This window comes from Leopardus geoffroyi, chromosome E2 (assembly GCF_018350155.1).
Source record: "Leopardus geoffroyi isolate Oge1 chromosome E2, O.geoffroyi_Oge1_pat1.0, whole genome shotgun sequence".
NCBI classification, from domain to species: Eukaryota; Metazoa; Chordata; class Mammalia; order Carnivora; family Felidae; genus Leopardus; species Leopardus geoffroyi.
Genome location: NC_059335.1, coordinates 24857364 through 24884983, shown reverse-complemented (window position 1 = coordinate 24884983; position 27620 = coordinate 24857364). Strand labels below are relative to the sequence as shown.

General features: G+C 37.1%; 1 protein-coding gene across 1 annotated transcript; it reads left to right on the top strand.

Annotated features, from left to right (window-relative positions):
* Positions 1–997: 997 nt before the first annotated feature.
* Positions 998–27562, top strand: SHCBP1 (SHC binding and spindle associated 1). The gene is made up of 13 exons (XM_045442623.1): positions 998–1156; positions 3786–3953; positions 4133–4248; positions 5663–5871; positions 10535–10627; positions 13585–13818; positions 13909–14077; positions 14621–14741; positions 17444–17575; positions 18213–18331; positions 23929–24015; positions 24395–24536; positions 26362–27562. Exons 1-13 carry the CDS (start codon positions 1048–1050, stop codon positions 26685–26687), a joined length of 2025 nt encoding a protein of 674 aa, XP_045298579.1. The 5' UTR covers positions 998–1047; the 3' UTR covers positions 26688–27562.
* Positions 27563–27620: the final 58 nt, after the last annotated feature.

Genomic DNA, 27620 nt, shown 5'->3' with positions numbered 1-27620 from the left:
CCTCAAATGAAAAATGAGAAGAAAATTATTTCCTGTCTCATAGGATTTTTTTGAAGATTGTATAAAAAATAATGCAGGTAGGAATGTATAACATGATGACTATGGCTAACACTGCCGTATCATCTACAGAAAAGTTAAGAGACTAAATCTTCTCATCACAAGGAGAAAAAATGTTTTGCCTTTATTCTTTTCTTCTTTTATTTTTATCGTATCTATATTTGAAGATGGATGTTAGCTGGACCTACTGGGGTAATCATTTCACAATATATGTAAATCAAGTTGTTACTCTGTGTGCCTTAAACTTACAGAGTGATGTAGGTCAATTATTTCTCAATAAAACTGGAAAAAGAAAAGAGTGAAGGTAAAGCATGCAGGAGGGTGTCTTGCACACAATACTTAATGAATGTTAGCTGTTATTTTTGGAGATTACAGTTGCCTTTGATTAATAAATATGGGTAAAGCATACTTTTACTTACTAAACTTAATTTGACATTCTTTGAAAATATTGCGTGTGTGCATGAGCATGTTGTGTGTACATAGTAAATGAGAGAGGTGAGGGGAGGGGTTGAGAGATAATGAGTCTGATTTGTCGTGGTGAAAGGTTCGCAGCCACCTAGACCGATACATTATTACAACTGAGGATGCCCTGAGAGGTGAAGTGACTTGCTCAAGGTAATACCACTAGTAATGGCAAAAACAAGTCTACATACTGCTTTTTGATCCCCAATTCAGTGCATTTTCTAATACCCATTTCCAGGCATTGCTTGTTAGTGTTTCGGAAATCTTCCCGAATTATGTTCCAGTTAAATTTTGTCCCAGTAAACAAAAGACCAAGAGTTTGGACAAGAACAGCAGTCCGCTCGCCCAGTAGGTGGCGCAAAGGCGCTGTTTCCGGGGTTAGTGGAAGCTGGAGGGGGCGGAGCTTGTTCGGAAATGGGGCTACGTAAGCCTTCCTTTAATTGGCCCAAGAGCCTCGGCCCACTATCCAATCAGAAACGCCTGCGTCATTCTGTTACTGGGCTAGGCGGCAGCCCGCGGAAATTTGAAATGGCTGACGGGTTGCTGGCGGCTGGCGGGCTGGGGTCGCAGGCGATGGTTCTCCAGCCGGAGCGCACGGGCTGGGCGGTCGAGGAGTCGACAGCGCCTCTGGAGAAAGGTGAGCACCCGTTATGCCGGGCCCGAGGAGCCGCCTTCTAGCGGCGGACCCTTTCCGCGGGGTCCTGGGGGCGTTGGGACTTTCAAAGGGCGCCTGGATCTTATTTGGGCTTCCGGACCCAGCTCTCAAGGGTGGCGGTGGTGACAGTGCGAGGCTCTGACCGCCCTTCAGGACGCCAAAGTCGGGAGGTACCCTGGGCATCTCCCCTTCTCCCCGCCCCATCTGGCTTCAGCTTCCGCGAGACTGGAGGGAGTTGAGCCTGGCCAGGAATTTCCAACCTGGATATCTGGGTGGGCTTCCGGGTGCTTTGTGCGTGTTCACCTGTGGAGAGACGTCTCCTATTTTTCATCTCCAGCTCAAGGTAGATCATGAACCATTCTCCCTTAACTGAAAGATAAGAAACTTGAACCCTTGGCCTAGGTAGCCCTGCGCACCGAGAGTAGGTGACACGCCCAAAGTTAGGGGAGCCAATAATGGGACAGTCTAAAAATAGAACCGAAGTGTAATTCTCAGTCCTGTCTACCTCTTTGTGGAGATTTCCGTTATTATTATTTGTCCTGATATTTTTAAGCTGTTCAGAATTTTCCTTTAATATTTGCAGTTGGATTGTGTAGTGGAAAGAGACTTGGCAAAGTGAGAAAACATGTATGACTTAATTCCACTAGTAATCCCTCTTGTGACCTGGCAAAAGTCACTTGGCCTCAGTTTTCTTTTCTGGAAAACAGAGCCAATGGTCTTAATAGAATGTTGAAGGTTAAGTGAAATAATGTGTGAAAAGTAATGCTTTCAAAGTGGCGGTAAAGAATTGTGCTGAAGTAAGGTATCCATTGCTTTTGTGTATTGTGTTAAAATACACATAAAACAAAGTTTACTGTCTTAATTTTTAATTGTACAGTTCAGTGTTATTAAATATATTCAGACTGTTATGCAGCCATCACCACCGTCCATTCCCATAACTCTGTTATCTTCTAAACTGAAACTCTATTCCTATTGAATAATAATTTCCCATCCTCCTCTCCCTCATCCCCTGGCTATGATCATTATACTTTCTGTCTTTATGATTTTGACTAAGTACCTCATTATCAGTGAAATCATACAGTATTTCTCTTCCTGTTACTGGCTTATTTCATTTAGCATCATGTCCTCACGGTTCATCCATGGTGTAGCAGATGTCAGCATTTCCTTCCTTTTTCATTCATTTCCTTCCATTCATCCATTGATGGACACTTGGATTGCTCCCACCTTTTAGCTATTGTGAATAATGCTGCTATGAACATGGGTATACAAATATCTTTTGGAGGTCCTGCTTTCAGTTCTTTTGGATATATACTCAGAAGTCAAATTGCTGGGTCATAAGGTAATTCTATTTTTAGGGTTTTGGGGGAACACCATACTGTTCTCCATAGCAACCGTACCATTTTACATGCCTACAACAGTTTACAAGAGTTCCTACTTCTCCATATCCTCACTAACACTTGTTTCCCTGATAGTTTTTCTTGTTGTTTTTTGATAATTGCCATCCTAATGGGTGTGAGGCAAAGGTATTATTTCTTTAACATTTATATATACTATTTATATATTACTGTTGTGATTAATAAATAATTTAATTATCTTAATTTAACTGAAATAAGCATGCTATTTTCACCTTTCCTTTATATGAGAGGAAATTGACGCACAGAGAGATTGCCCCACAGCTAGTGAGGTATTGATGCCCTTTTAGTTTCATGTGCATTGGCATTTGTGAGCAGTAGACCTCTGAGTATACTGTGGGTCATTTGTGAGGTCAAGTAGCTCTGGTGGCCTGAACAGAAGCAAAGAAGTCAAAGCAAGGAGAAAATACATGGAGCTGGGGGGTGGGGTGGGAAGACTGCTGTTAATAACAGTCTCAGATAACCTATGGAAATTATTTTGCCAGCTTAAATGCTACCCTCTGCATTGTTTATTTAGTAGCCATTTTGTCTATTAAAAACATCGCATTACACAGAATTAGATATGCCACTGGCCAAATCATGCCTTATAAAACATAATTACATACAGCCCAAACCTAATGTGATTAGCATTTTCTAATCTTTTCCTTAGACATAGTTACTGAAATTAGTGAGGAGGAACCTAGTAGCTTTAGCGAAGTAAACCTTATGCATTATTAAGAATCTCTCATCCTTGTTTATTGAGGGGCCATTGACAGACTGATATTGAAGAAAATAAAGAAAGGCTTCAACTTATTTTGAGAAGGACTATAGGAAAGCAGCTCCTAACTTTAATGAAACTTTATGGAATTGTTTTGGGGAAAAAAAATACTGTAAGATATTTGACCATTATTATAAGTTGCTAGCTACAGTAAGAATCACAGCTTTATTCTTTAAAGGAGATCTTTGGTAACTTACAGTGAATCAAAAACAACCCTTTTCCTCTGCCTCTTTGAAAAACTTCACAGAACAACAAAGACCTAACCTATGAAACATTTTAAGTTCTTACTGTTTCAAAGTAGAACTTGGTTTTTGTGATATTTTCAAGTTTGGAAAACTGGTTTCTTATGACAGTGATAAAGGTAAATAAAGCATTGCTCCCAAATCCTTGTTTATATTTTGTTTGGAGTTTCTAAGCCTGCTTATTTTCATTGCTCTTGTAGCTCTGTTCCAAGATGAAGATTCATGCAGTGATTGTAGCAATCATGATAAGCGGGGTACTAGTTTACAAAGTTTTGTGCCTGAAGGAAAGACTCATTTCCCAGAAATATTCCAGACAAGTCAACTTTTGTTCTATGAGCGATTCAGAGCTTATCAAGATTACATTTTAGGTAAGTAGGGTTTTTTTTTTTCTTTTTTACTGCTTTTATCTTTTCAGTTTACACGTAGATTGTTTATCTCAGTCCTCCAGACTTGCCAGTTGATTCTGAGAAAGTGGATTTAAGTAGATTTGTTAACTTTTCTCTGCTTTATGCAGTCTCAATTCTTATTGTGTTTAATTTGTTTGTAGCTGACTGCAAGGCCTCTGAAGTAAGAGAATTCACAGCTGAGTTCTTGGAGAAGGTCCTTGAACCATCTGGATGGCGGGCAGTCTGGCACACTAATGTGTTTGAGGTGCTGGTTGAGGTAAATTTAATTCTGTTGTTAAGGCATTTGTCTCTTGCTAAAAGCACTTTCCTTCAGACTGTTACAGCCAAAGTGCTTATTTTTAATTAAAGTTTATGAGCTGATTGAAAATAGCATGTTTTTCACATCTAATTGTCATGGTGTATGGAATGTTCCGCAAATTTTAAAGGCAGCCAAGGAGGAGTTACCAGGGAATTGAGGTGGTGTAAGTTTCAGTGTCCTTTGACAAGGGGAAATGGTTTATAAATCTATGAAGTGGAGGAGGTATTTGAGACCATTTAAGAAATAAAGAGGCCTCATTATGAAGTCAACTGAGTTTCAATTAATTTTTTACCTTCTTAGTTGTAGCCCATTAAGTAGCTCAAACCCAACAGGCATTTAAAAACTAGCCTATTTTTTTGCCTAACAAATTTGTAGATATGTGGTTAATCTCTTGATAATGTGTCCCATTGTCAAAAGTAAAAACAATCTTATTTTTCAGCTGACTGGGCCTTTTACACTAAATTTGCACTCTAATTACAGCTGTGAATTTTTCTCAGTGTTTGTTAACTAGACCACAAAAAACCCTGTTAAACTAAAATGTTAAACCAGGGAGTAAGAATACAAGTTGTTGCTGCAGCTCCTTTTTAAAATGACATCACTTTCTGCAGTGATTATGTATGAGGCAGTAGGTGGCAGCTGTTCCTGGGGACTTTTGAATTTTGGGTTATGCTAATATCTTTGGTTGCAGTAAAGGCCTATTAATTTGATTATGATAGTGTCGTTACAATCCATGTCTTCTGTCCATGTTCAATCTCCCACCTCCACCCTGACTTATTCTCTAAAAGTTATCAGAGTCATTGTTTTAAAAGAGAAATGTGCCATTCCTCTGCTTAAAACCTCTAATGCATTGCATTTACTAAACCCTTGGTGTTGGCTTTGTGGTTTCTCTTTAGAGAACACAAAACCCAAGTTCCTTCCAATGCCCTTTCTGTCCTGATCTCCTTGCCCCTCTCTCTCACTTCATCTACTGCTGCCCCTTCCCTTGCCCATTTCTTCCCTTTGGTTCCAGCAAGAAACACTGCCTTTCTCCTGCTCCAGCAGCCAGTCTGCCACAGGGCTTTTTCACCTGCCTGATCTTCAGATGGCTGCTTCCCTTTCATCCTGTACTTTTCCCTACCATCCCAGCAAAACCAGACCATCACCCCTGCTAGTTACACTTTGTCAAATGCTTATCACAGTCTTGTTTGTCTTCTCAATTCTCAATTACAATGTAAGCTCCATATGGGTAAGAACCAGGCCCTTCTTGTTTATTTTTTATATTATGGAAGAAGGCTCTGTGTTCCCATTTCATGCTTTAAAAAATCAGGCTATAAGTAGTGTTTTATATTTGTCTTAATTTTTATTTCCATGTAAGTAATATTTTAAATTTCAGGTCACAGATGTGGACTTTGCAGCCTTGAAGGCAGTAGTGAGGCTTGCCAACCCGTACCTCTGTGAATCTCAAGTGAGCACTTTTACCTTGGATTGTATGAATGAACTCCTCGATCTGAAGGAACATCGGTTGCCCCTGCAAGAGCTGTGGGTGGTGTTTGATGATTCTGGAGTATTTGACCAGACAGCTCTTGCAGTTGAACATGTCAGGTAGGAAGAGAGTTGATAAAAATAACCTTGTGGCCTGAGACTGGATGAAATGCAGTAATTCTGGTCTGCATTATATACCTAGATTTAAAACTCAAACTATAAAGTTGGTCATTGAAGTATTTTAAAATGTTCAAAGATAGGGAAATCTTTTTTAAATTAAAAAAAATTTAAAAAAGATTTTAAGTTTTCATTTTGAGATAATTTCAGACTTATAGAAAAGTTGAAAAAAAAAACCCAAAGAATTCCTGTATGGCCTTCATTCAGTGTCCTCAAATGTTAACAAAAGATACGGGATTCTTCATTTGGTTTGTATATGTTTAGAAACTCTTAGAAGTTCTGGAGGCTAAGGCTTATGATTAAAGTACTTGAATATGAAGAAAGGAAAGAAAGTGAAGGAGGTGGTACACTATGTCTTCTACACCGATAAGATACACTTTTTTCCCAAGAATGTATCTGACCAAAGATGTTTTCTCAGGCTGCTTCCAGGATACTTAGGGGATACTTATAGTGATTCAGCAGTTCCATTTATCACCCAATGCCCATCAAAAGTGCTCTCCTTAATCTCCATCACCTATTTCACCCATCCCCTCATTCCCCTCCTTTCTGTTAACCATCATCAGATAAATCTTTTGTCAGTTCCTGATACAGATAGTTCTTTTGAATCTTCTTTATTATAAGTATATTCACTAAGGAAGGCTGACTTTTGGTTATTTAAAAATGGACTTCTATTCCTCTAGGAGCTGGGAGACTGGATTATAGTAGCATAGTGTCTTGTAGTTTTCACTTTTTATGCCATTAGTGAGTTAACCTGGTTTTGCTGAGCTTAATTTCGATGTTCCACAAAGAAGCAGAGTGTTTCGGGCCCAGCTTCCAAGATCTTATGGAAAATTTCTAATTGTACACAAGAACTTTTAACCCTAGATATTCAGTATTTGGCCAAGCAATATAAATCTAAAGAACTGGCTTCTGTTCAGAACCAGTTTCTCTCACTTGAAAAAAATCTGTCAACTGCAGCCTTTGAAGGTAAAGGGATAATTGATGAGTTTAGGAAATTAGGAATCAGGGAATGAATCTTTATGGGTATTGAAGTTGGTAGAAAGACAAGTATCTGGAATTAGTAATGGTATTTGAAGGTGAGCCTGGCTAAATTTATTCTTCATTTTGAGGACTCAGATTCTGGTCAATGCCCAGAAAAGTTATGAGGGTTCTCGTTTGTTTTTTATTCAATGAGTATTCAAGTGCTGGGTCCTGATTTGATTGGTGCATGCAACAGACACAATCACCACCACCAGCAGGCTTCATTCTAAAGGTGGGAGATGAATCTTAATCACATGAAGGTATAAATGTGATTGGAAACTGCAGTGAGTGCAATGAAGAATTAGAGTGTTCTAAGACTAGGTCAGGTGGCTGTTACATGGTTGTTTCCTGAGGAAATGACATTTGAACTTGGGTCTGAAGGGTTGGCTACGTGAAAGGGGTTGTGGCAAGGGTGGGGAGGGAACAGGTTCAGGAGCTGAGTGAATTTAAGGAACTGGAAGGCCATTATAGCTGGAACACAGACAGTAATGGGGAACACTAGCTTAGAGGTTGTCAGGAGTCAGAAGATGTGGGACTTCATCGGCCAATTAATCATTTTATCTGTAAAAGCACTGCGGAAGCACTGAAAAAGGTTTTTATTCAAGGGTGAATAGGATCAGCTATGTGTTTTAAAAGATTTGTTCTGGCTGCTGTGTGAAAAACAAATGGAGGGAGATGGAATAAGAAGATCGGGCAAGAGAGTGGGCTAGAGTGGGGTGTGGAGAGGACACCTGGAAGCTTACTGAGAAGGTAGGATGGCTGGGACTTGGTGGTTGAGTGGATGTGGGGGATGAGGAGGTATGAGTGGATAAGCCAGAAGTTAAGGTTTTGGTCTTGAGAGAATAAACACTGGAGGAGGTGCAGATGTGAGTGATGTGTGTGAATGCCCAGTATGGTACTGGTGAGGATAATACTTGAGCTAAGTCTTGAAATGTAAATATAAGTTCACCAGGTGGAGAAGGTGGACAGCCTGACCAGCATTTCATATGGAAGTTTGAAAGACCTTGTGAAATGGGAGTTTGCATGCAGGAGGTCTGACAAGAGAGGTGCTCTGTAGCCAGATTGTGAATCCAAGTAATACTGCCAAGCTCAGGAATTTGAACTTCGTTGTGAGGGCAGCAGCCAGCAGAGTTTTTTAACTGAGTAAACGCATGCTCAGGTTCTTTTTTTTTTTTTTTTGAGATGACTAGAGGGTGAAGAGACCGGCAGTCCAATCTACAAGAATTAAGAGATGGCTTTATTTTCACTGCTCCTTCCTTTTCATAGCAGAACTTTTTTTTTTTTTTAATTTTTTTAATGCTTATTTATTTTTGAGAGATAGAGCACTAGTGAGGGAGGGGCAGAGACAGAGGGAGACACAGAATCTGAAGCAGGCTCCAGGCTGTGAGTGGTCAGCACAGAGCCTGATGTGGGTCTCGACTCATGAACTGTGAGATTATAACCTGAGTCGAAGTCAATCGCTTAACCCAGGTGCCACCCAGGTGCCCTCACAGCAGAACTTCTTGACAGAATTCTGTGTAGTCACAGTCTGCACCTCCTGGCATTCCAGTAATGCTTCTGCCCCACAGCACCACTGAAATTGTGCTTAAGGTCACCAAAGTCCTCCATGTTCTCCTTCCCAGTCATCTCTTTTCTGATCTCATCTTGCTTTCCCTCTTGGTCACATTCTAGTTATTTGATCACTCCCATCTTCCTAACACACACTCTTCCAGCTTCTTAGTCATCTTGGCTCTTCCTCTCTTGCTCAAAACTTTAAAATGTTGGAGTTACCCAGGGATCGGTCCTAGACTATCTACCCTTCTCTCTCTTTAATCAGCCTTGGAAGCACATTAGAATTACCTGGGAATTGCTTTTGTTTTTGTTTTTTTAAATATTTATTTCGGGGAGAGCGCAAGCAGAGGAGGGGCAGAAATGGGGTACAGAGGATCTGAAGTGGGCTCTGCACTGACAGGCTGACAGCAGCAAGCCCAATGTGGGGCTCGAACTCATGAACTGCAAGATCATGACCTGAGCCAAAGTCAGACGTTCAACTGACTGATCCTCCAGGTGCCCCTGGGGATTGTGTTTTATAGGAGTAGTCCAACTAATACATGAAGAAAGAATGATAGGATCAGAATATCACTATTTTGCAACTTGTAATAAAATAAAGGTTCTAGGCAATAATCGTGGTTGGCTGCTACAACCATTGGTGAAAAACTGATGGGGAACTCTAGTAGATGGATCCGGTTGACAACACCTGAATCCACTGGTCATTCTTAACCTCATCATCAGAAGAGATGACCAGGTATCTTATGCTTCCTGATGGAAGTACATTGTGTCCGCCTTTAAGTATCCTTGCCAAAACATCTTTCCCAAAGCTGATCAAGTCTTTAGATCTTACTTTCTGTTTACCAGAAGTAAAAGAAGCGGAAGAACATGTTAAATGACCCCATGGGGATGCAATCAATAAAATTCAGAGTGTGGGAAACTTAAATAAATTGCAAAGAGAAAAGGAGGGAGGGATAATCTATAGAATAACTGTGATTTAATTAAATGCAATAGCTGACCCTTGTTTGGATCCTGATTTGAACAAGCCAATGATAAAACAATAACAGCAACAATAGCAGAAGAGACAGATAGGGAAAATTCAATACTGACTGGATATTTGGATATTAAGAAATTATAACACTTTCTTGGTGTAAAGATTTATTTTAGAGCCATATGCTAAAATTTGTGAATGTTGTATGTTTGACATTTGCTTTAAAGTAAATCCAGTGTTGAGATGGTGGGGGTGGGGAGCAGAGAAGTAAGTGGGTAGGGTAGAGATGAAATAAAATAACCTATGCATTGATAATTGTTGAAGCTGGTTAATGCATAAACGGTGTTCATGATACTACTTGCTCTTGTGGATGTTTGAAATTTTCCATAATAAAAATTTGTTCAATAGCTTGGGGGGGGGAGGGGTTAAAAAAATATGGATCTTGCACCCAACCCCTATCCCCCTCCTGCCTTTTGCAAAGGTTCTGATTTATCGGTCTGGGATAGGTTTGGGAATCAATTTTTAAAAGCTTCCTGGGGAACTCTAACATGCAGAATCAGGTTTGAGAACTGCTGTTTTATATTATTTCCCTAGATGATCTCATCTGTTGCTTTAATGTCATCAATATGCTGACAACTCCTAGATTTATGTCTTTAGCTCTGATATTTCCCTTGGGCTTTGGGCATATATATTCATATTCGCTCTTGACATCATCCACTTGGAGGTCACATAGGCGTCTCAGTTCAAACTGTTTTCAACCCCAAACCTTTTTCTCTTCCAGTCTTTCCTATCTTAACAAATGACACTACCATCTACCCAATTACAGATGGTCAATAAATAGTTCTTCTGATTAAAAAGAGGTGGTAATGGAAACAGTGTTGTAGAAAACTTCTTCTTTAGTCAATCTAAAAAAGTTCTTGTATGACTCAAAACTATCAAGTCTAGCATTTATGCAGCATTCTCTATAATCACTGATACAGTTGTTGTGATTTACTCTTTAGCTTGCACTCTCCAAAACCCTAACACTGAGCCAGTGATTAATTTGAATGATATGAGTTTCCTTTTCAGATTTTTCTATCAAAACATTTGGAGGAGCTGGGATGAAGAAGAGGAGGATGAGTATGATTATTTTGTCAGATGTGTTGAACCTCGATTGAGATTGTAAGTATTTGCTAGTGACCTTGTCCGTGTTGGAAAAAGAGCTGTCCATGGTTCATTTTACCTGTCTGGTGTATGTTACTCCAAGGGCCCACACACAGAAGCAGGCCGCTATACAAATAGGATAACCCATTGACGAGTTATTAAATGAAACCTGTACGAATGCAGAGAAACCTATTTTTAGTGTTTATACACTTGAGTCTAAAAGCTGAGTTCAGGGACACTGAAATTAAACAGCTCACTGTTTTGTAAGTCTGAATAAAACTCAGTTTGAGCTAATGTGTTTAAAAGAAACCCTGTGTTAAATTCAAAGACAATTATTTGAGAAATGGAGAAGTTAGTTGAATTATAAAATATTTCTTTTGCTTTAATTTTTTAAAAGAGTACTTTTAAAAATACTTGGCTTTATTCTAAGTTCCTATAGTAAAAGACACTGGGCTAAACTAACAGAATTATCTCAGGATGTTTTGTCAAGTTCTTGTCCTTAAATCATATTTGACAAATAGATAAAAATACTAAACAATTAATATTGGTGGTGCATAAAAATATACTAATTACTGAAACACAATCTTCTTCTAAGAAGAAGAATTGTCATATTTTTATAGGGAAAAACACATTACAAAAAATGTAACTTAACTATGCAACCCACATAGTATTCAGATTTCCACTAGATGGTACTCTAAGACCAGGTAATTTTCTTGTATTCATGAGTGGTAATTTAATAGGCAGTGCTGCAGTAAGAATAAAATTAGAACTTGTACTAAAAAAAAAAAATTATAGAAGGTGATTTTTTTTCCCTGTGTGGAAGATGATTTTGCTACATAAGGTAAGGCAGTAACCCTTTACATTTTCGTGGAACCCAAATAGATTTGGTAAATTTCTCTTGATTTACATAGTAAATAATAAGTAAAAAACATGTGAAAAGTATGGTTAATGGTTCCTCCTGGTTTAGAATTATGTGTGATTTCTATTTAGCCTTTCCAGTTTTTCCATCATGCATTTCCTGTTTTCCCATAACGTATTCAATAAAATGCCAGAATTTCAATAAGCTTGCGTATTTTCTAGTTTTGTTATGCTTGCTCTTAGAGAGCAATGATTGGTTTTGATTGAAGTGAAATGTAATGGTAGGTGAATAATGTGTATCTAGCAAATTTGATCTTTACTTGGAAAAGACTGTATTCTGATTTGACAGCTTTACATGTTCAAACAACAAGAGATGATTTACATATTTACCTTTTACATCCCTGGCAGATAAGAAAGTGTAAGGGAGGAATTGTTTTAAGTTATGGAGAAGAAAACTATGGTACTTGATGGGGAAACTGGAATGTTATCAAATGTAGGCAGACTCTTTAAAAAGGTCCCTGGGCAAAGAGAGGAGTAGCGTTATGAACATGCAGGATTTAAAGGGAATCAAACCATACTGTCTTGATTTTGCACTGTGAGGTAAATATTTTTCCTTTTTAATTCAAAACGCTGTACTTCAAAGCTTATGGGTCTGAGACACAGATGTTGGTTCATTGCTTCCAGACCACAAAGTATCACTTTAATGAGAAGACATAGCTGATTGGCATGGATATTGGAAATGCTAAGAAATTTATTTTAAAATTTGAGTCTTAATCTTCATAACTTAATAGACCTGATCAAGCAGTCAGTGGTTTGGTTCCCAATTTTTTGTTTGCAAAGTGGATTTCTAGAATATCTTTAAATGAGTATGGATTAACCAAAGCAGACAAAATCCTTGCTTTTCAAGCTTCACCTAATTCATTTACTTGAAAAGTGGAAAAAATTATTTTTTATTCATTTTAAGTACTGTTTGAATGTTAACTGTAATTTCGTGTAAATTTGTTTAGGATGTGGTTCTGTTTTTTCCCCCTATCTTATTTAGAGCATGACTAAGTTAGAAAAACGTCATCTAAGGCAATAGTTTTCAACCTTGACTGCACATTAGAATCCCCAAGGAACTTTAAAAAAAAACAAAACCTCTCTACTTCTGGAGACCAATTTAATTGGTCTGAATGGGGACCTGAGCATTTGTATTTTTAAAAGCTCCCCAGTGATTCTAATATGCAGCCAAGGTTGAAAAACTCTAGCCTCAGGCATAGCTAGTCAATATACTTTTAAGTGAGAAATAAAGCAATTATTTTAAAACACTAGGTAATGACAATAATATTGCAGTTTATTTTCAGATCCATTAATTTCATGTCCATTAACTTGATTGTACATTCATAAATTATTTTATTGCATCTAGAAATACTTTTTGTTCTGTCTATATATTTGTGAAGATATACAAACTAATAATAAATTTTAAGTACCAGTAAGGTTGTCCAGTACAAGGTTATTTTGTTTCAATCACTCTCTAGTTTAGTAATGGCAGCTTTATATTTTTTTCTGAGAATCTCAAAGGCTTATGTTTTTGAAATACTGTTATAATCTTCCTAAGGGAATATTCAGCATAATTTTTTGCTGTAGGGCTTTAAATGTGAGGAAGGACTAGATGAGTTGAATCATTTTTATTTTTCAATCTTATAAATATGGTCATCTTCGACATTGTTATGAAACTACTTGAGATACTTCCCTTCCCATCCACACTCCCAGATTGCCCTCTGACATTCACTTAAGATTTTGAATCTAATATGTGAGAAAATAATTTTTATTAAATAATGATTACAAATTGTGAAACATGGACTTTCAGTGTTTGTAAATAACAAATGCTTGGATCTAAGAATAAAACCCAGCAACTCCCCAAAGCAAGAAAAGCTAGTGACTTTAATAAAGTGATCCTTAAAACTTTCAATAGCTTCCACTTATAATAGAGTGCTATTCAGAAAGACTTAACATGTACTGAGTTATGTATTATAAAATGCTTTTCTTCCTGGTCTTTAAGGACTAAATGGGCTGTTTTAATGATAGGAAAATATATCAGAAAGGCAGTGTATTTCAATTTGCTTTTAAACTTGCAGGCATTATGACATCCTTGAAGATCGAGTTCCTTCAGGACTTATTGTTGATTACCGCAATCTGTTGTCCCAATGTGAGGACAGTTACAGGAAATTTTTAAATCTGAGAAGCAGTTTGTCAAATTGTAACTCCGATTCCGAGCAGGAAAACATCTCCATGGTCGAAGGGTTAAAATTATATTCAGAGATGGAACAGTTGAAACAAAAGCTAAAACTCATTGAGAATCCATTGTTGAGGTATGTGTGTCTTTGTTATTCTTAGCTAGTTGGCATCTTTTCTAACCAGCTATCTTACTGAGAACTGATAGGTCTGTTGGTTTCTCTAAGATACGTGTTTGGTTATCAGAAGAATTCGAATATCCAAGCAAAGGGCATTCGTCCAAATGGTCAGAAGGTCACGCATGTGGTCTCCTCCACCATGATGACTGGTCTGCTGCGGTCTCTGCTCAGGGACAGGCTTTGTCAGGAGCCTTGTAAGGAAGAAACAGAAATTCAGGTAAAAGGAGTTTTTTGCTGCAGGTGGCTTTTTCTCTTCTAATTCATGCCAGGTTTTCCTGAATTCTACAAAGCGTTTATAGGAGCTTCCCAGAGTTGATTTTTTGTGAAATGGGTAGTAGTGAGAGCCCTGCCTTTCATAAGCATTAGTCACTTACCAAGCACGTGTTGGGTTCAGTGCAGTAGCTGAGGAGATATTTTTTTTTTTTTTTTTTTTTGAACGTTTATTTATTTTTGGGACAGAGAGAGACAGAGCATGAATGGGGGAGGGGCAGAGAGAGAGGGAGACACAGAATCGGAAACAGGCTCCAGGCTCTGAGCCATCAGCCCAGAGCCCGACGCGGGGCTCGAACTCACGGACCGCGAGATCGTGACCTGGCTGAAGTCGGACGCTTAACCGACTGCGCCACCCAGGCGCCCCATGAGGAGATATTTTTTTTAAGTATGTGGTTTTGGCACTTTGAAAGTGAAACATGAGAGTACCTGGAGTGATATGTAGGTTGCTTTTGGGGGTGTATATTTGCAATATGTTGTTGTTTTCTAGTTCCATAGTGATCCATTGTCTGCTATAAATGCCTGCTATGAAGGTGACACTGTGATTGTTTGTCCTGGCCATTACATGGTACATGGCACATTCGCCATTGCTGATTCCATTGAGTTAGAAGGTGAGTCCAGAATATCATGCGACCAAACTCTCTGGCATGATAATGCTTACGAAAACAGTAAATCACTGATCTTGTTGAAACTCCAAGAATATGATTAATTCTATTTGATTTCAAATGAATTTCCTTAAAATATTTTGAGTATTTAGGAGAGCCTGGGTGGTTCAGTTGGTTAAGCTACTAACTCCTGATTTTGGCTCAAGTCATGATTTCACAGTTGTGAGATTGAGCCCTGCCTTGGCTCTGTGCTGGCTGCTTAAGATTCTCTCTCTCCCTCTGCCCTTTTCCCACGTGTCCTGCCTGCCACATGTGTCCTCTCTCTCTGTCTCTCAAAAAAAAAAAAAAAAAAAAAATATATATATATACATATATTTATGTACATATATATATATATATTTAAAGTGTGTGGGACATTGACTGAGTGAGCAACTTGAGGTATGATTTTTTTTGTGGCATTGTATGTGTTGGGAAAACAAGCACATAGAGAAAAAAAGACCATTACGAAGAAGCATATTTTCCAGAATGTAGGTGGTTTATGGAAAGGAAATTTCATTTCTAGAATAAAAATTTTCCCTAGGAATATTTTTTAAGGTTTAGTATTTTTTATTTCCTGCCTGCTCTTCATTTCTTATATGTTATGGATGTGTTGATGCATGGTTTTTGTTTTAAATTTAACGTATTTCTGCATAGGTGCAGGTCCAACTTGAAAGTGGACCAAAAATCTTTATCTTATTCATTCTTTAAACTTGCTGAATGTCAAATTCTACTTCGTATCTTGACCAAAGTATACTTATGAGAACATTAATGTTGAAAGATTCTATTAAAAATAACTTTTTAGGCTGTCATAATCTTATTGTACATTTAGAGTGATTCCTAAATTTAGGTTACTTTACAGTTGTTCTTCATGGTCCTGTGTATTTCCATAACATATTAAATTTAGATGCACCTGTTCAACTATTTACCAAAAAAGCTTCAAGTTAGCAATAAAGCTTGTAATGCAAAAAATCATATATCATTTTGGGACTTGTGCAGCTGTTCACAAACTGCTTAAGCTATGCTCTTTATCTTTATCTTGTCAAAACTTCTTAATGGAAGCAAGGCTGGGAGTTTAATTTCCTGCTGTTCACTAGTACATCACTTTACCCCCTTTTTTGTTTTATGTATGTAATTTTTGTTCTTTCCCTTCTCCAAATATTTGATATATAATAGATGTGTGTGTATAAATAACACATCTGCAGGATAAATCACTGCAATAAAAACACTATTTTTTAGCATAGTGAAAATAGCATTGATATTATAGATTGTATGGTGGATAGCAGTTCTTCCTAGGTTGGTGAGGAAATTAATAATGAAATTGCCAAAGTGTCATAAATAACCATATGGATATCTGAGGATTAAGTGTAAAAATGACTATAGATTTACTAACAGGGGGCATTTCTGAGAATTTGGGGAATCAGGTGGTATATCTAGTGTGAATATATGGAGTACCTGTTCATGAGTAAGAAGATTAAGGCTTATCTGATAGCTTATCTGACTGATCTATAGCTAACACTTATCACAAGAGATATATAATTGAGTACCTACTATGTGCAGGGTGTTAACAGTACCTATAGTAGGGTTTTTCTTTCTTGTTTAGTACATTTGCTTAAATGATGGTTTTATGTTTTAAATTGCTAAGAATATGTAGCTTGTTAATGTAATAAGCTTAATTTTTTTCCTCAATATGGCAAATTTTTTTAGTTTTTAATTTTTTTGATGATAAACATAATGGTTATCATAGAAAATGTTCCAACTGCAGGCAGACACAAAAGAAATCAGAAAGAGAAATTACTTACAATCCAATCATCCAGAGTCCACCACTGGCATTACCCCCAAATATGGAGTCCTCTTGTATTCTTCTTCAGTGCCCCCAAAGGCTTGTCTGTGTCCTTTGAGTACAGAAAACTTTATTGGTTTTGCCTGTTTAATGTAGTGACTGCTTTCATTTACTCAAACAAAGGCTCATCTTAGACATTGAGACTTAGTTCTTACAGCTTTTTCTATGTGATTCTGTTTTATGATGAAAGTCAGACAACTTCTCTAGTTTTCTGACACTCCAGGTTTTGTAAGCCCATTCAGAGGTCTGGCCTGCATTATTAGTTTGGAATTTGTAGAGCTCCATTGTTTTTTATTGGTTCATGAGTAGACCTGTTTTTTTAATAACTGAAATTGTTTTAAGTCCATCTGTCAGGTTCTAAGTCAACCTGTTTAAGAGAATACTAAAATTTAAAAATCTTGAGAAATGCCTAGGATTTTTCAAACCTAATTTGTATTAGAATAATAGGATTTTAGAGTGGGGAAAAAAACTTTTAAGGGTTAAATGCATTTTTAAAACTTTTTGAACCAGCTGTGAGTATTTAGGATTATTTACTTTTATATAGCAGTTTTGTAAGCAAATTTAGTGCTGACCTGGTCTGAGATGGTTGATAGGGTAGTCTTCCTGATAATGGGAGCAAATTGAGAAGTTGTTATAATTAAAAATTGTATACCCTGGTTTAAATTAAACAAGATATGTGAGGAGATAATTAGATTTTACTTAAATGCAACTTGGTTGACTGGTCTCAAATATCATTTGGGGTCATTTGAAATAGAGAAATCTACTGTAGCAATTTTGTGTTTAGACATTTCCCCTCAAGCATCTTAAACACTCTTGCTCTCTTCCTTAGGATATGGTCTACCAGATGATATTGTGATAGAAAAGAGGGGCAAAGGAGACACTTTTGTGGATTGTACAGGTGCAGATATTAAGATCTCAAGCATAAAATTTATTCAGCATGATGCTGTAGAAGGAATCTTGAGTAAGTATCTGAATATTTCATGTATTATTTTGTTCCAGGAAGGAAAACTTTACTTTCCCTGGAAAATGCAATTTAATAAACTTACTCTTGAGTATATGGAAGACTGATTATTTATGTACACATAACATGATGACTTAGGAAGCTTACTCTAAAGTAAAAAATAGTTCAGTCTATTCTGAAAATTTGTTAGTTTAATATTGGTTTCTTTGTGATCATTTTTTTCTTTCAAACATTCCAATATTGTGGTCTGTGCTCTTTGTTTTCGATTAGCCCTAAACTCAATGCAGCTATTTTCCCATTGTGCTGGTATTTGTTTCCTAGGATCTGTATTCCCTTTCTAGAATTGGTCTCCTTTTCTTCTCCCTTCCAGGATACTCATGAAAGTTACTTTCTGATACTTTTTTGGTAATGAAAAGTGCTTTTTAACTTGGTTTTACGTTTCTGAGATCATTCTTTTTTAAAATGCTGCTTTTAGATTTTAGTCATTGTTTTGTAAATTATGAATTTGTAATTCCAATAACAAAGTTTACATGGTGGCTAGTGAAATATTTAGACCACCTAATGTCAGCTCTAGACCATTTCTAATATTGGAAAACACACATTACTTAAAGCATTTGATTGCATGTTTTCATTCTAGTCATTCATCGTGGTAAGACCACATTGGAAAACTGTGTACTGCAGTGTGAAACTACAGGAGTCACGGTGCGAACATCAGCAGAATTTTTAATGAAGAACTCAGATTTATATGGTGCCAAGGTAGGATAATCTCTTATCTTTTGGGAAAGAAGTTTAGGTTTAAGTTCTAAATAAGTAAAATGTGGGACCAAGATGTAAAGATGTACACTCCCGTTCTCTTTCCTCAAAGAAGTTCAGACACTTATATACACTAAATCAGCCAGAGTCAATTGTGTAAGGAAGAAAAATAAGAAATCTGACAGTTTCTCTAGGATAACTTTGAGATTTAGACCCTTCACATTTGTTAATTTTGCAAACAGTTTTGTAGCAATTGAAGCTCAGTTGCTCTTTTAAAAAAAATTTTTTTTAATGTTTATTTATTTTTGAGACAGAGACAGAGCATGAGTTGGGGAGGGGCTGAAGGAGAGGGAGACACAGAATCTCCGAAGCAGGCTCCAGGTTTTGAGCTGCCAGCACAGAGCCCGATGCGGGGCTCGAACTCCTAGGCCACGAGATCGTGACCTGAGCCGAAGTCGGACACCCAATCGACTGAGCCACCCAGGCGCCCTGAGTTGCTTTTTTTAAATGAGACTTTTTATTTTGAGATTATTGCTGAGCTAATGTACTGTTGTAAGAAATTATACAGAATGGTCCTATATGTATACTCTGTACTAGTTTCCCCATAATTGTAACATCTTGGAAAACTGTAGCACAACAGGATAACATGATTCAGTCGAGAATTTCCATCACTCCAAGGATCCTGCATGTTGCCTTTGATAGCCACATCCACTTGCCTCTCCTTCAGACCTCTTCCTTAATCACTGGCAAACTTTAGTCTCTTCTCCATTTCTATTATTTCGTCATTTCAAGAATGTTACGTAAACTTAATCATACAGAATGTAACCTTTTGGGATTGGCTTTTTTCACTCAGCACAGTTCTCTGGAGATTCATCCAAGTTGTTCCAGGTGCAAAGTGTTTGTTCTTTTTTTATTGCTGAATAGTATTCTAGCATATTCCAGTTTGTTTAACTGTTTACCCGTTGAAGGATATCTGGGTTTTTTCCAGGTTTTGGCTATTGTAAATAAAGCTGCTGCAAACATTTGTGTACAGGTTACTGTGTGAGCACTTTTCATTTCTCTGGCGTAAATGCCCAGGAGTGCACATGGTAGCTACATGTTTACTTTTTTTTTTTTAAAGACATGGCCAAACTGTTTTCCAGAGTAGTTACACCATTTTACATTCCCATCAGCAGTGTTTGAGTGATATAGTTTCTCCATATCCTTACCAGCATTTGGTTTTTTAAATTTTAGCCATTCTGATAGGTATGTGGTTTTACTTTTCATTTACCTAGTGGTTAATGATATTGAACATTTTTTCATATTCTTACGTGCCATCCTTCTCTTCAGTGAAATGTCTATTCATGACTTCTGCCCATTTTCTAATCGGATTATTTGTTCTTTTTTACTGTAGATTTTGGAGAGTTCTTTTTATATTCTAGATACTAGTCCTCTGGTGGGTATTTGGTTTGCAGATTTGTAAGCTAAACTGTAGCTTGTCTTTTCATTTTCTTCACTTGGGTTTCTACAAAGAAAAGCTTTAAGTGTCAGTGAAGTCCAATTTACTGATTTTCCCTTTTGTGGGGTAGTGCTTTTGGTGTTAAGTACAAGAACTCTTTGCCCAGCCTTAGATATCAAAGATTTTCTTTTATTTTTTTTCCTAAAAATTTCATAGTTTACATTTTACATTTAAGGTCATGATCCATTTTTTGAGTAAATTTTGGTATAAATATGAGTTTTAGATTAAGGTTAATTTATTTTTTTGCCCATAGATGTCCAGTTGTAACCACACCGTTTCTTGAAAAGGCGGCTCTTCCTTTGATAAATTGGTTTTCTACCTTTGTCAAAAATCATCTGGAAAATTTGTGTAGGTCCATTTCTAGGTTCTCCATTCCATTCCACTGATCTGTGTACCTGTCCCTCCACCAATATCTGCTCCTGTATGTTGAGTCTTGAAATCTGATACAGTGATTCCTCCCACTTTGTCTTTTCCAAAATGGTTTCAACTATTCTGGTTCCTTTGCCTGTCAATATAAGTTTTAGAAAAATATGGTCTCTGTCTACAAAAAATCTTGGTGAGATTTTGATAGGAATTCTAATAAAACTGTATATCAATTTGGGGAGAATGGACATCTTTTTTATGTTGAGTCTTCCAATCTTGTGAACACTCTGTCTCTCCCATTTATTTTCATCTTTGATTTCTTTCATCAGCATTCCATAATTTTTAGAATACAAGTCTTGTATGTGTTTTCTTAGATTTGTATGTAAATATTTCAATTTTAAGTGATTATAAGTCATCTCATATTTTTAATTTCAATGTCCATGTGTTCATTGCTAGTATACAATTGACTATTGTTTGTCACATATCCTGTGACCTTGCTGACTTTTCTTATTAGTTCTAGGAATGTTTTTGTAGATTTCTTGGGATTTTCTACATGACTATCATATCATTTGCAAATAGGGACAGTTTTATTTCTTCCCTTCTGATCTGTATGGTTTTGTTTCCTTTTTTTTTTTTTTTTTTTTTTTTGCTTTATGGCACTGACTAGAACTTCCAGCACTATGCTGAATAAGAGTGGTGAGGGTGGACATCCTTACTTGTTCTTGATATCAGGGAGAATGTATTCAGTATTATACCATTAAGTATAAGGTTAATTATAGGCTTTTTGTAGATAATCTTTATCAAGTTGAGTAAGTTCTCTATTTCTCTTTTGTGATAATTTTTGTAATCACTGTGTGTTGATGTTTGTTAGATGTTTTTCCTTAATCATTTCATATGATTACATGATTTTTCTTTTTGGAAGAAAGAAAATGGTGGGTTACATTAATTGATTTTCAAATTTTGAACCAGTTTTGCACCCCTGGAATAAACACAATTTAGTCATAGTGTATATTTTTTAATATATTGCTGTAATATATTTGCCAATGTTTTGTGAGGAATTTTTACATCTGTATTCATGAGAGATATTGGTCTGAAGTTTTCTTTATTTGCACTATCTTTGTCAAGTTTTGTTATCAGGATAATATTAGCTTCATAAAATGAATTTGGAAGTATTCCCTTCACTAATTTGTATTAATTCTTTAAATGTTTGGTAGATTTTTCCAGTGAAACCATCTGGGCCTGGAGATTTCTTTTTTGGGAATTTTAAAATTATGAATTCAATTTCCTTAACAGTTATAGGGCTGTTCAAATGACCTATTTCATACTGAGTGAGTTAACAGATATGCTGATAGGTTACAGAGCTCCTGTGGATGGGTGCCAGGTCAGTGGTGAAGGGCTTTCCTGTTTGGTGGCAGTGGCACCAGTGACTCCTGGAGCACCATGTGTTATATGTACCACCTCCCACCCAGCCCGTTAGGCCTCACACCAGCCTGGGGGGGCAGGTGACCATTTCTTCTGCTAAGTTGTCAAATTTACAGGTATAGTTATTTGTGGTATTCCCTTAGTCTTTAACCTTTTGATGTCTGCAGGGTCAGTGCTGGTATCTCATTTCATTCTTGATATTGGTAGTTTGTTATAGTCTCATTGGTTCCTGAGGCTCTGTTCACTTTTCTTTTTCAGTGAATTTTCTCTGTGTTGTTTAGGTTGGGTAATTTCTACTGTTCTATCTTACTAGTTCACTGATTCTTTCCTCCTTGTTTTCCTTTTTGCTGTTGAGTCCATCCACAGAGCTTTTTATTTCAGTTATTTTTGAGTTCTCAAATTTCCATTTGGTCTTTCATATCTTCTGTTTTTTTCACTGAGACTTTCTTTGTGCGCCTTTAATTTTTCATTTAAGTATGTTCATTAATTGCTTCATAAAGCCTATTTATCGTGGATGCTTTAAAATCATTGTCAGCTAATTCTAACATCTCTGACATCTTGGTTTTGGCATCTATTGACCATCTTATTCAGTTTGACATCTTCCTGGTTCTTGGTATGACAGGTGATTTTCCATCAAAACCTGGACATTTTGTACTACATTATGAGAGTCTGGATCTTCTGTTTTAGTTTAAGTGACACCCTTACAGGAGGGGATGGGATGAAGGGTACTGCTGGTGGAAGGAGGTAGAAGCCCAGGTTCCCCATTTTAGTCTCCATTGATACTTGTTTCACTGGGATAGCTCTTTGTTACTGCTGGGAGGGGATGGAAATTCTGGTTTCCAGCATGGTGCCCACTGACACTGTGGCCCATGACAGTGGCCTTGTTACCACTGAGCAATGGTGAAAGTCCAGACTTTCTACCAGGCCTGCTCTGATACTGCTCTAGTGGTGAGAGGGAGTGGCATCTTGTGACTGTTGGGTGGGAGTGTGTAGTCTCCAGCGATGCTGCTAGGGCCTTGTTATCAGCTGGTGGGGATGCAAATCCTGGCTTCCTGCTTGGCTTTCTCTGAAACCACCCCATTGGGAGAGTTGGGGTGCCTGGTTACAGCCTCGAGAAGGTGAAAGTCTATTCTCTCCTCTTAGCATTTGCCAACATGGGGATGGGCCACTATTTTTGTCTGTGGCGTTTGACTGGCATAGAGCTATAATTATCTGAAAGTCTTCTGTCTTTCTAAACTGCCTGGTCCTTTGGCTAGAGAGTTCAGGCTTTTTGGAAGGCTTTTCTGGTCTGTGTCTTGTGTTTATGGATTGCCAGATTCTTCAGCTTCATGTCTGGGGAAGAAAGCCCAATTGGAAGATTTTTTTTTACTTAGTAGAGAGTTAGATTAGCCATCTAGCCATATGTGTTATCTAGCCATATGTGTTCTTGTATCCCCAAAAGGGGAATTAATAATAAATATTTTCTCATGGTTTACTACTACTCTTAGAAAAAAAACTCAACATATATGTGGTAGGTGTCTTATAAATGGTTAATAGCAGTTCTTCTTCATGTATGATATTGTATATTAAATTATTCCCAAAATGATTTCTTAAATAACTATAGAGGTTTGAGTAAATTATTTTTACTTCCCAAAGTGCTTAGTATAGTTTTAGGAAGTAAATTATTCCTGTTACTGTTACTTAATTGGTACCATGTGGTCTCAAGGGACACTGTGAAAGAATTGTGCCATGCATGGATCTTTCTGGTTACTTTGTTTTATTGAGTCACTTGAATTGGTTGCTAATTTTAACATGTGTGTAGTAGTGGAGGCTATTAATTGTTTAGCTCATAGAAGTGATTTTTAGGTTATGTTGGGATGTTTTACAACTAGTGTGTTTTTAAAAATATCAGGTCTTCTTTCTACACTTAAATTGCAATATTTTACTAGACTCAAATACCATTCTCCAACTAATTTAGTATCTCAGGATGATCATTTTGAATAAGTGCAAAATTGTTAAATATTTTGTTTTTTTTATTTGGCAGAATCAGAAAACTGACTTATCCAGAATGAAAGGGAGTGGAACAATAATCAAGTGTTGATCATCTTAGCCAGTGTTTTGTGTGTGTCTCTGCGTGTAGTTTTTGAAAGTGACAAATGATAGACAACTTGCTGGAAATGGAGCAAATAGAAATGTTGATTAGAAATATCTAATAAAACTTTCTGTAAAACACTTTATATTTACACTGTGTTAAGGTTTAAGAAATGATTGTAATAAATCTTCTCTTGTAGTCCTGCCTTAAAATATTGATTGTGATACCTTGAAATGTAACTTGTAGGGTGCTGGTATAGAAATATATCCCGGGAGTAAGTGCACCTTGAGTGACAATGGGATCCATCACTGCAAGGAAGGGATACTCATTAAGGTGAGTGTACCTGCTAAAACACCCTCTTTCCAAAGGTTAGAATGGTTTCATCTAAGAAATAATTGTGTTTTGTTAAATTCCCAAGTTGAGTTCTATTATTTGGTTTTGAAAAGCACAAACAGTACATACATCTTAATAATCATCTTGATATCAATAGTTGGTGATTGAGGGTCTTTTGTGAGAATACTTTGCTATCTATAGATCTGCAGAAATGACAGAGGAATGCTGTGTCATTCAGAGCTCAGACTGTGCTACAACATATTAATAAGCATAGCTTTCTACTTTATTTTTAGAATAGCCTGAAAACAGTGAGAAGATTTTTAAAGCAGGCAGTGTTGAATGTGACAGTTCCTTAAAACATTTGTTTTCAATGTCACAGGACTTCTTAGATGAGCATTATGACATTCCCAAAATATCCATGGTGAATAATGTCATACATAATAATGAAGGTTATGGTGTTGTCTTGGTGAAACCTACAATCTTCTCTGACCTGCAAGAAAATGTCCAAGATGAAACTGAAGGTATGTTTTATTTAGTGATTTTTAAAAATAAAAATGTGATCCTAGTTTACTTTATTTCAGCATTAAACTCTTATTAAGGATCTGAGTCTTCCTCTCCTTAACAAAGATAACTGGCATATGCTTGGACTCTGAGATAGAGAAACTTGGGAAGGCTGTAACATTGTAGACTCTCAGGGTGAAAGAAACTTTCAAGGTCAACTAGTTCACCTATTCATTCAAAACCCTGGTGTGTGGTTTCTGTGGTCCTGCGGTTCTCTTCTTATCATGCTTGGCTTTCTGTGCATTTATAGAATAAAGCTGAGCATATGATAGAAATGGTAGCTCCTGCTGACATTTGTTAAGGATGGAGGCAGAGAAATGCATGTGCCAGATTGAAGGCTGCATTTACTGGAGGGGATTGTGGAGTTTGTCTCTATTTTTTATTGGCAGAAGTAAATGCCTCCCTGTTAACTATCTTTCTTGGCAGGAAAACTGAGCTCAGTAGGAAATTTGTGACTTTTAAGCCATGACCCAGATTACTGTAAAATCTTAGTCAGAGAGGGATTATGTATTGGCATGGATGAGGAAAGTAGTCCTCGTCATCCATCAGGATACAGTCTAGTTATCTGTGAGTTCTTTTTCTTCTCACAGTTATGTAGGTCAGAAGTCCAGGTGGGCTTGGCTGCATTATGTGCTTAGGGTCTCAGAAGGGTGAAGTTAAGGGGAGTGGGCTTTGATCTGAGAGCTCTGAGGGGGAAATCTGCTTCTGAGCTCATTCATATTGTTGGCAAAATCCATTTCCTTGAGGTTGTAGGACTGAGGTCTCCATTTTTTTTTTTTTGCAATTGCCTGAGGATTGCTTCAGCTTCTAGAGGCCACTGTCCAGTCCTTGCCCCCATAACCTCCTCTATCTCAGCAACTTTCCTCAAGAGAAACTTCCTTAAGGCAAATTTTGTTCATGCTTCAAATCTCTCATGTTTTGAATTTCTTCATACTTGCCTCTTCTTCATCTAGCCAGAACAAAACCCCAACTTTTAAAAGGTCCAAGTGATTAGATTAGGGACACCCGAATTATTTCCTTAGAGTCAGCTGATTAGTAACCTTAATTACATGTGCAAAATCCTTTTGCCACTTAACAATCCCGAAAGTAACACCAGGGGGGTGGGCATCATAGGGGCCATCTAGAATTCTGCCCCTCAGTAAGCACTCACTTCTAATGCTGGCATTAGCTGCTAGAAGGAGAGTTCCTTTGGGAATAGTGGCACTCTTACTAATCTTTGTGTCTATCTCCTAACACCATGCTTATAGTAGGTAGTCAATATCCAGAAAGGGTCCGTTGAGTGAATGAGATTCTAGGATAAAAATAGAAAATAATTCAAAATTGGTAATCCTGTATGAGGGTCAGAAAGTCTTGGTACAAAGACTAACACAACTGCTTATTGAAATACTTATGGCAAAGAGTTCATGGAATCCAGTCAGATGACAGCAGGAATCCTTGGCAGTAAAAACTTAAAAGCTTTAATTAGAATATAGAAATATAGGGGCACCTGGGTAGCTCAGTTGGTTAAGCATCCGACTTCGGCTCAGGTCATGATCTCGTGGTTTGTGAGTTCGAGTCCTGCGTCAGGCTCTGTGCTGACAGCTTGGAGCCGGGAGTCTGCTTTGGATTCTGCGTCTCCTCTCTCTTCCCCTTCCCTGCTCATGCTCTGTCTCTCTCTCTCTCTCTCTCTCTCAATAATAAATAAACATTAAAACAATTTTTTTTAGAATATAGAAGTATATATATTTTTTGTTGCGTTATTTTGTACATTTTACTGTATTTGTTATAATTTGTTTGTTTCTTCAGAAAATAGAGCACTTAAAATTCCGACAAGTGAGGAGGCAGACACAGCGGAAAGGGTGGATCTAGAAGAGCTGATTCAATGTACAACTGGCAAAATGGAGCTTTATGCAAGATCTAATCTTTCTGAGCAAGTGGAAGGCAACTGTGAAATTGTAAATGAACTAGTTGCTGCCTCCACACAGAAGGGTGAGATGAAGAAGAAAAGGTTGAGTGAACTGGGGATCACGCAAGCTGATGACAACTTAATGTCACAGGAGATGTTTGTTTCAATTGTGGGGAACCAGTTCAAGTGGAATGGGAAAGGGAGTTTTGGCACATTTCTTTTCTGACCACCGTGATATAAATAGATAGCAAAATATTGGATTTTGCACATGCTGCCCTGAGAATCACTGCTGCTATCATAGTTTGCTTCATGTCTGTAGTTTATATTTGATATATTTGATTGGGTTCAAGTGAAATGTACATCTATTTCTATCTGCAGGTGTTGCACATGAAACATTCCCTTTTATAAGGAAGGTCATAAAAACATATAAAATAGAAAATATTTGAAGATTTCTTATCCAGAAAGTCTTGCTTTCTCAAACACATAGTTCTCTCATATTATTAAGACTATCAGTAACTTTCTAGTGTAAATACACTTTTAACCTAGCACTTCAAAGAAGAAAGGGAATGCAAGATGAGTGCACAGAAATGCAGTAGGTGTCAAATGTCAAATGTGCAGTGTTCTTTACACTTGTCTTTTTCTCCCAATTACAGCAAGTCTGAATTCCATGATATATTTGCATACTACTTGTCTTAAAATAAGTTTTTATTATTAGGAAGTTATCTGCATAATCAGACTTACTATTGAGAATTTGAGTGGGATGCATTTTTGTGTTGAACAGTGTAATCATCAAAACAGTAATAGATAGCATGGCAGGTTTGAAACAGATATGAGATGTGTTATTCAGAGCCAATGCGTATGTAGAACATTTTCACTGTTGCTGAATATGAATGATTAAAAAGAAGGTGTTTTTCTTTGACCATAACAGTATTCTGATCAGATTTCAAATATCTTACACATAGTGGTTTCTTTTACAACCTGTATCAGCTCTGTGTTCTTGAATATCATATTGTAAGACACAGCTTTTAAAGATATTTATATTTTTAAAAAGTATATGTGACATTAATATGCTTACTGATTAAAATTAAAATTATGAAATAATAAACTGAATCTTGTTCTGTTTTTCCAGATGCATTATGGGCCATAGTGCTGTAGCATC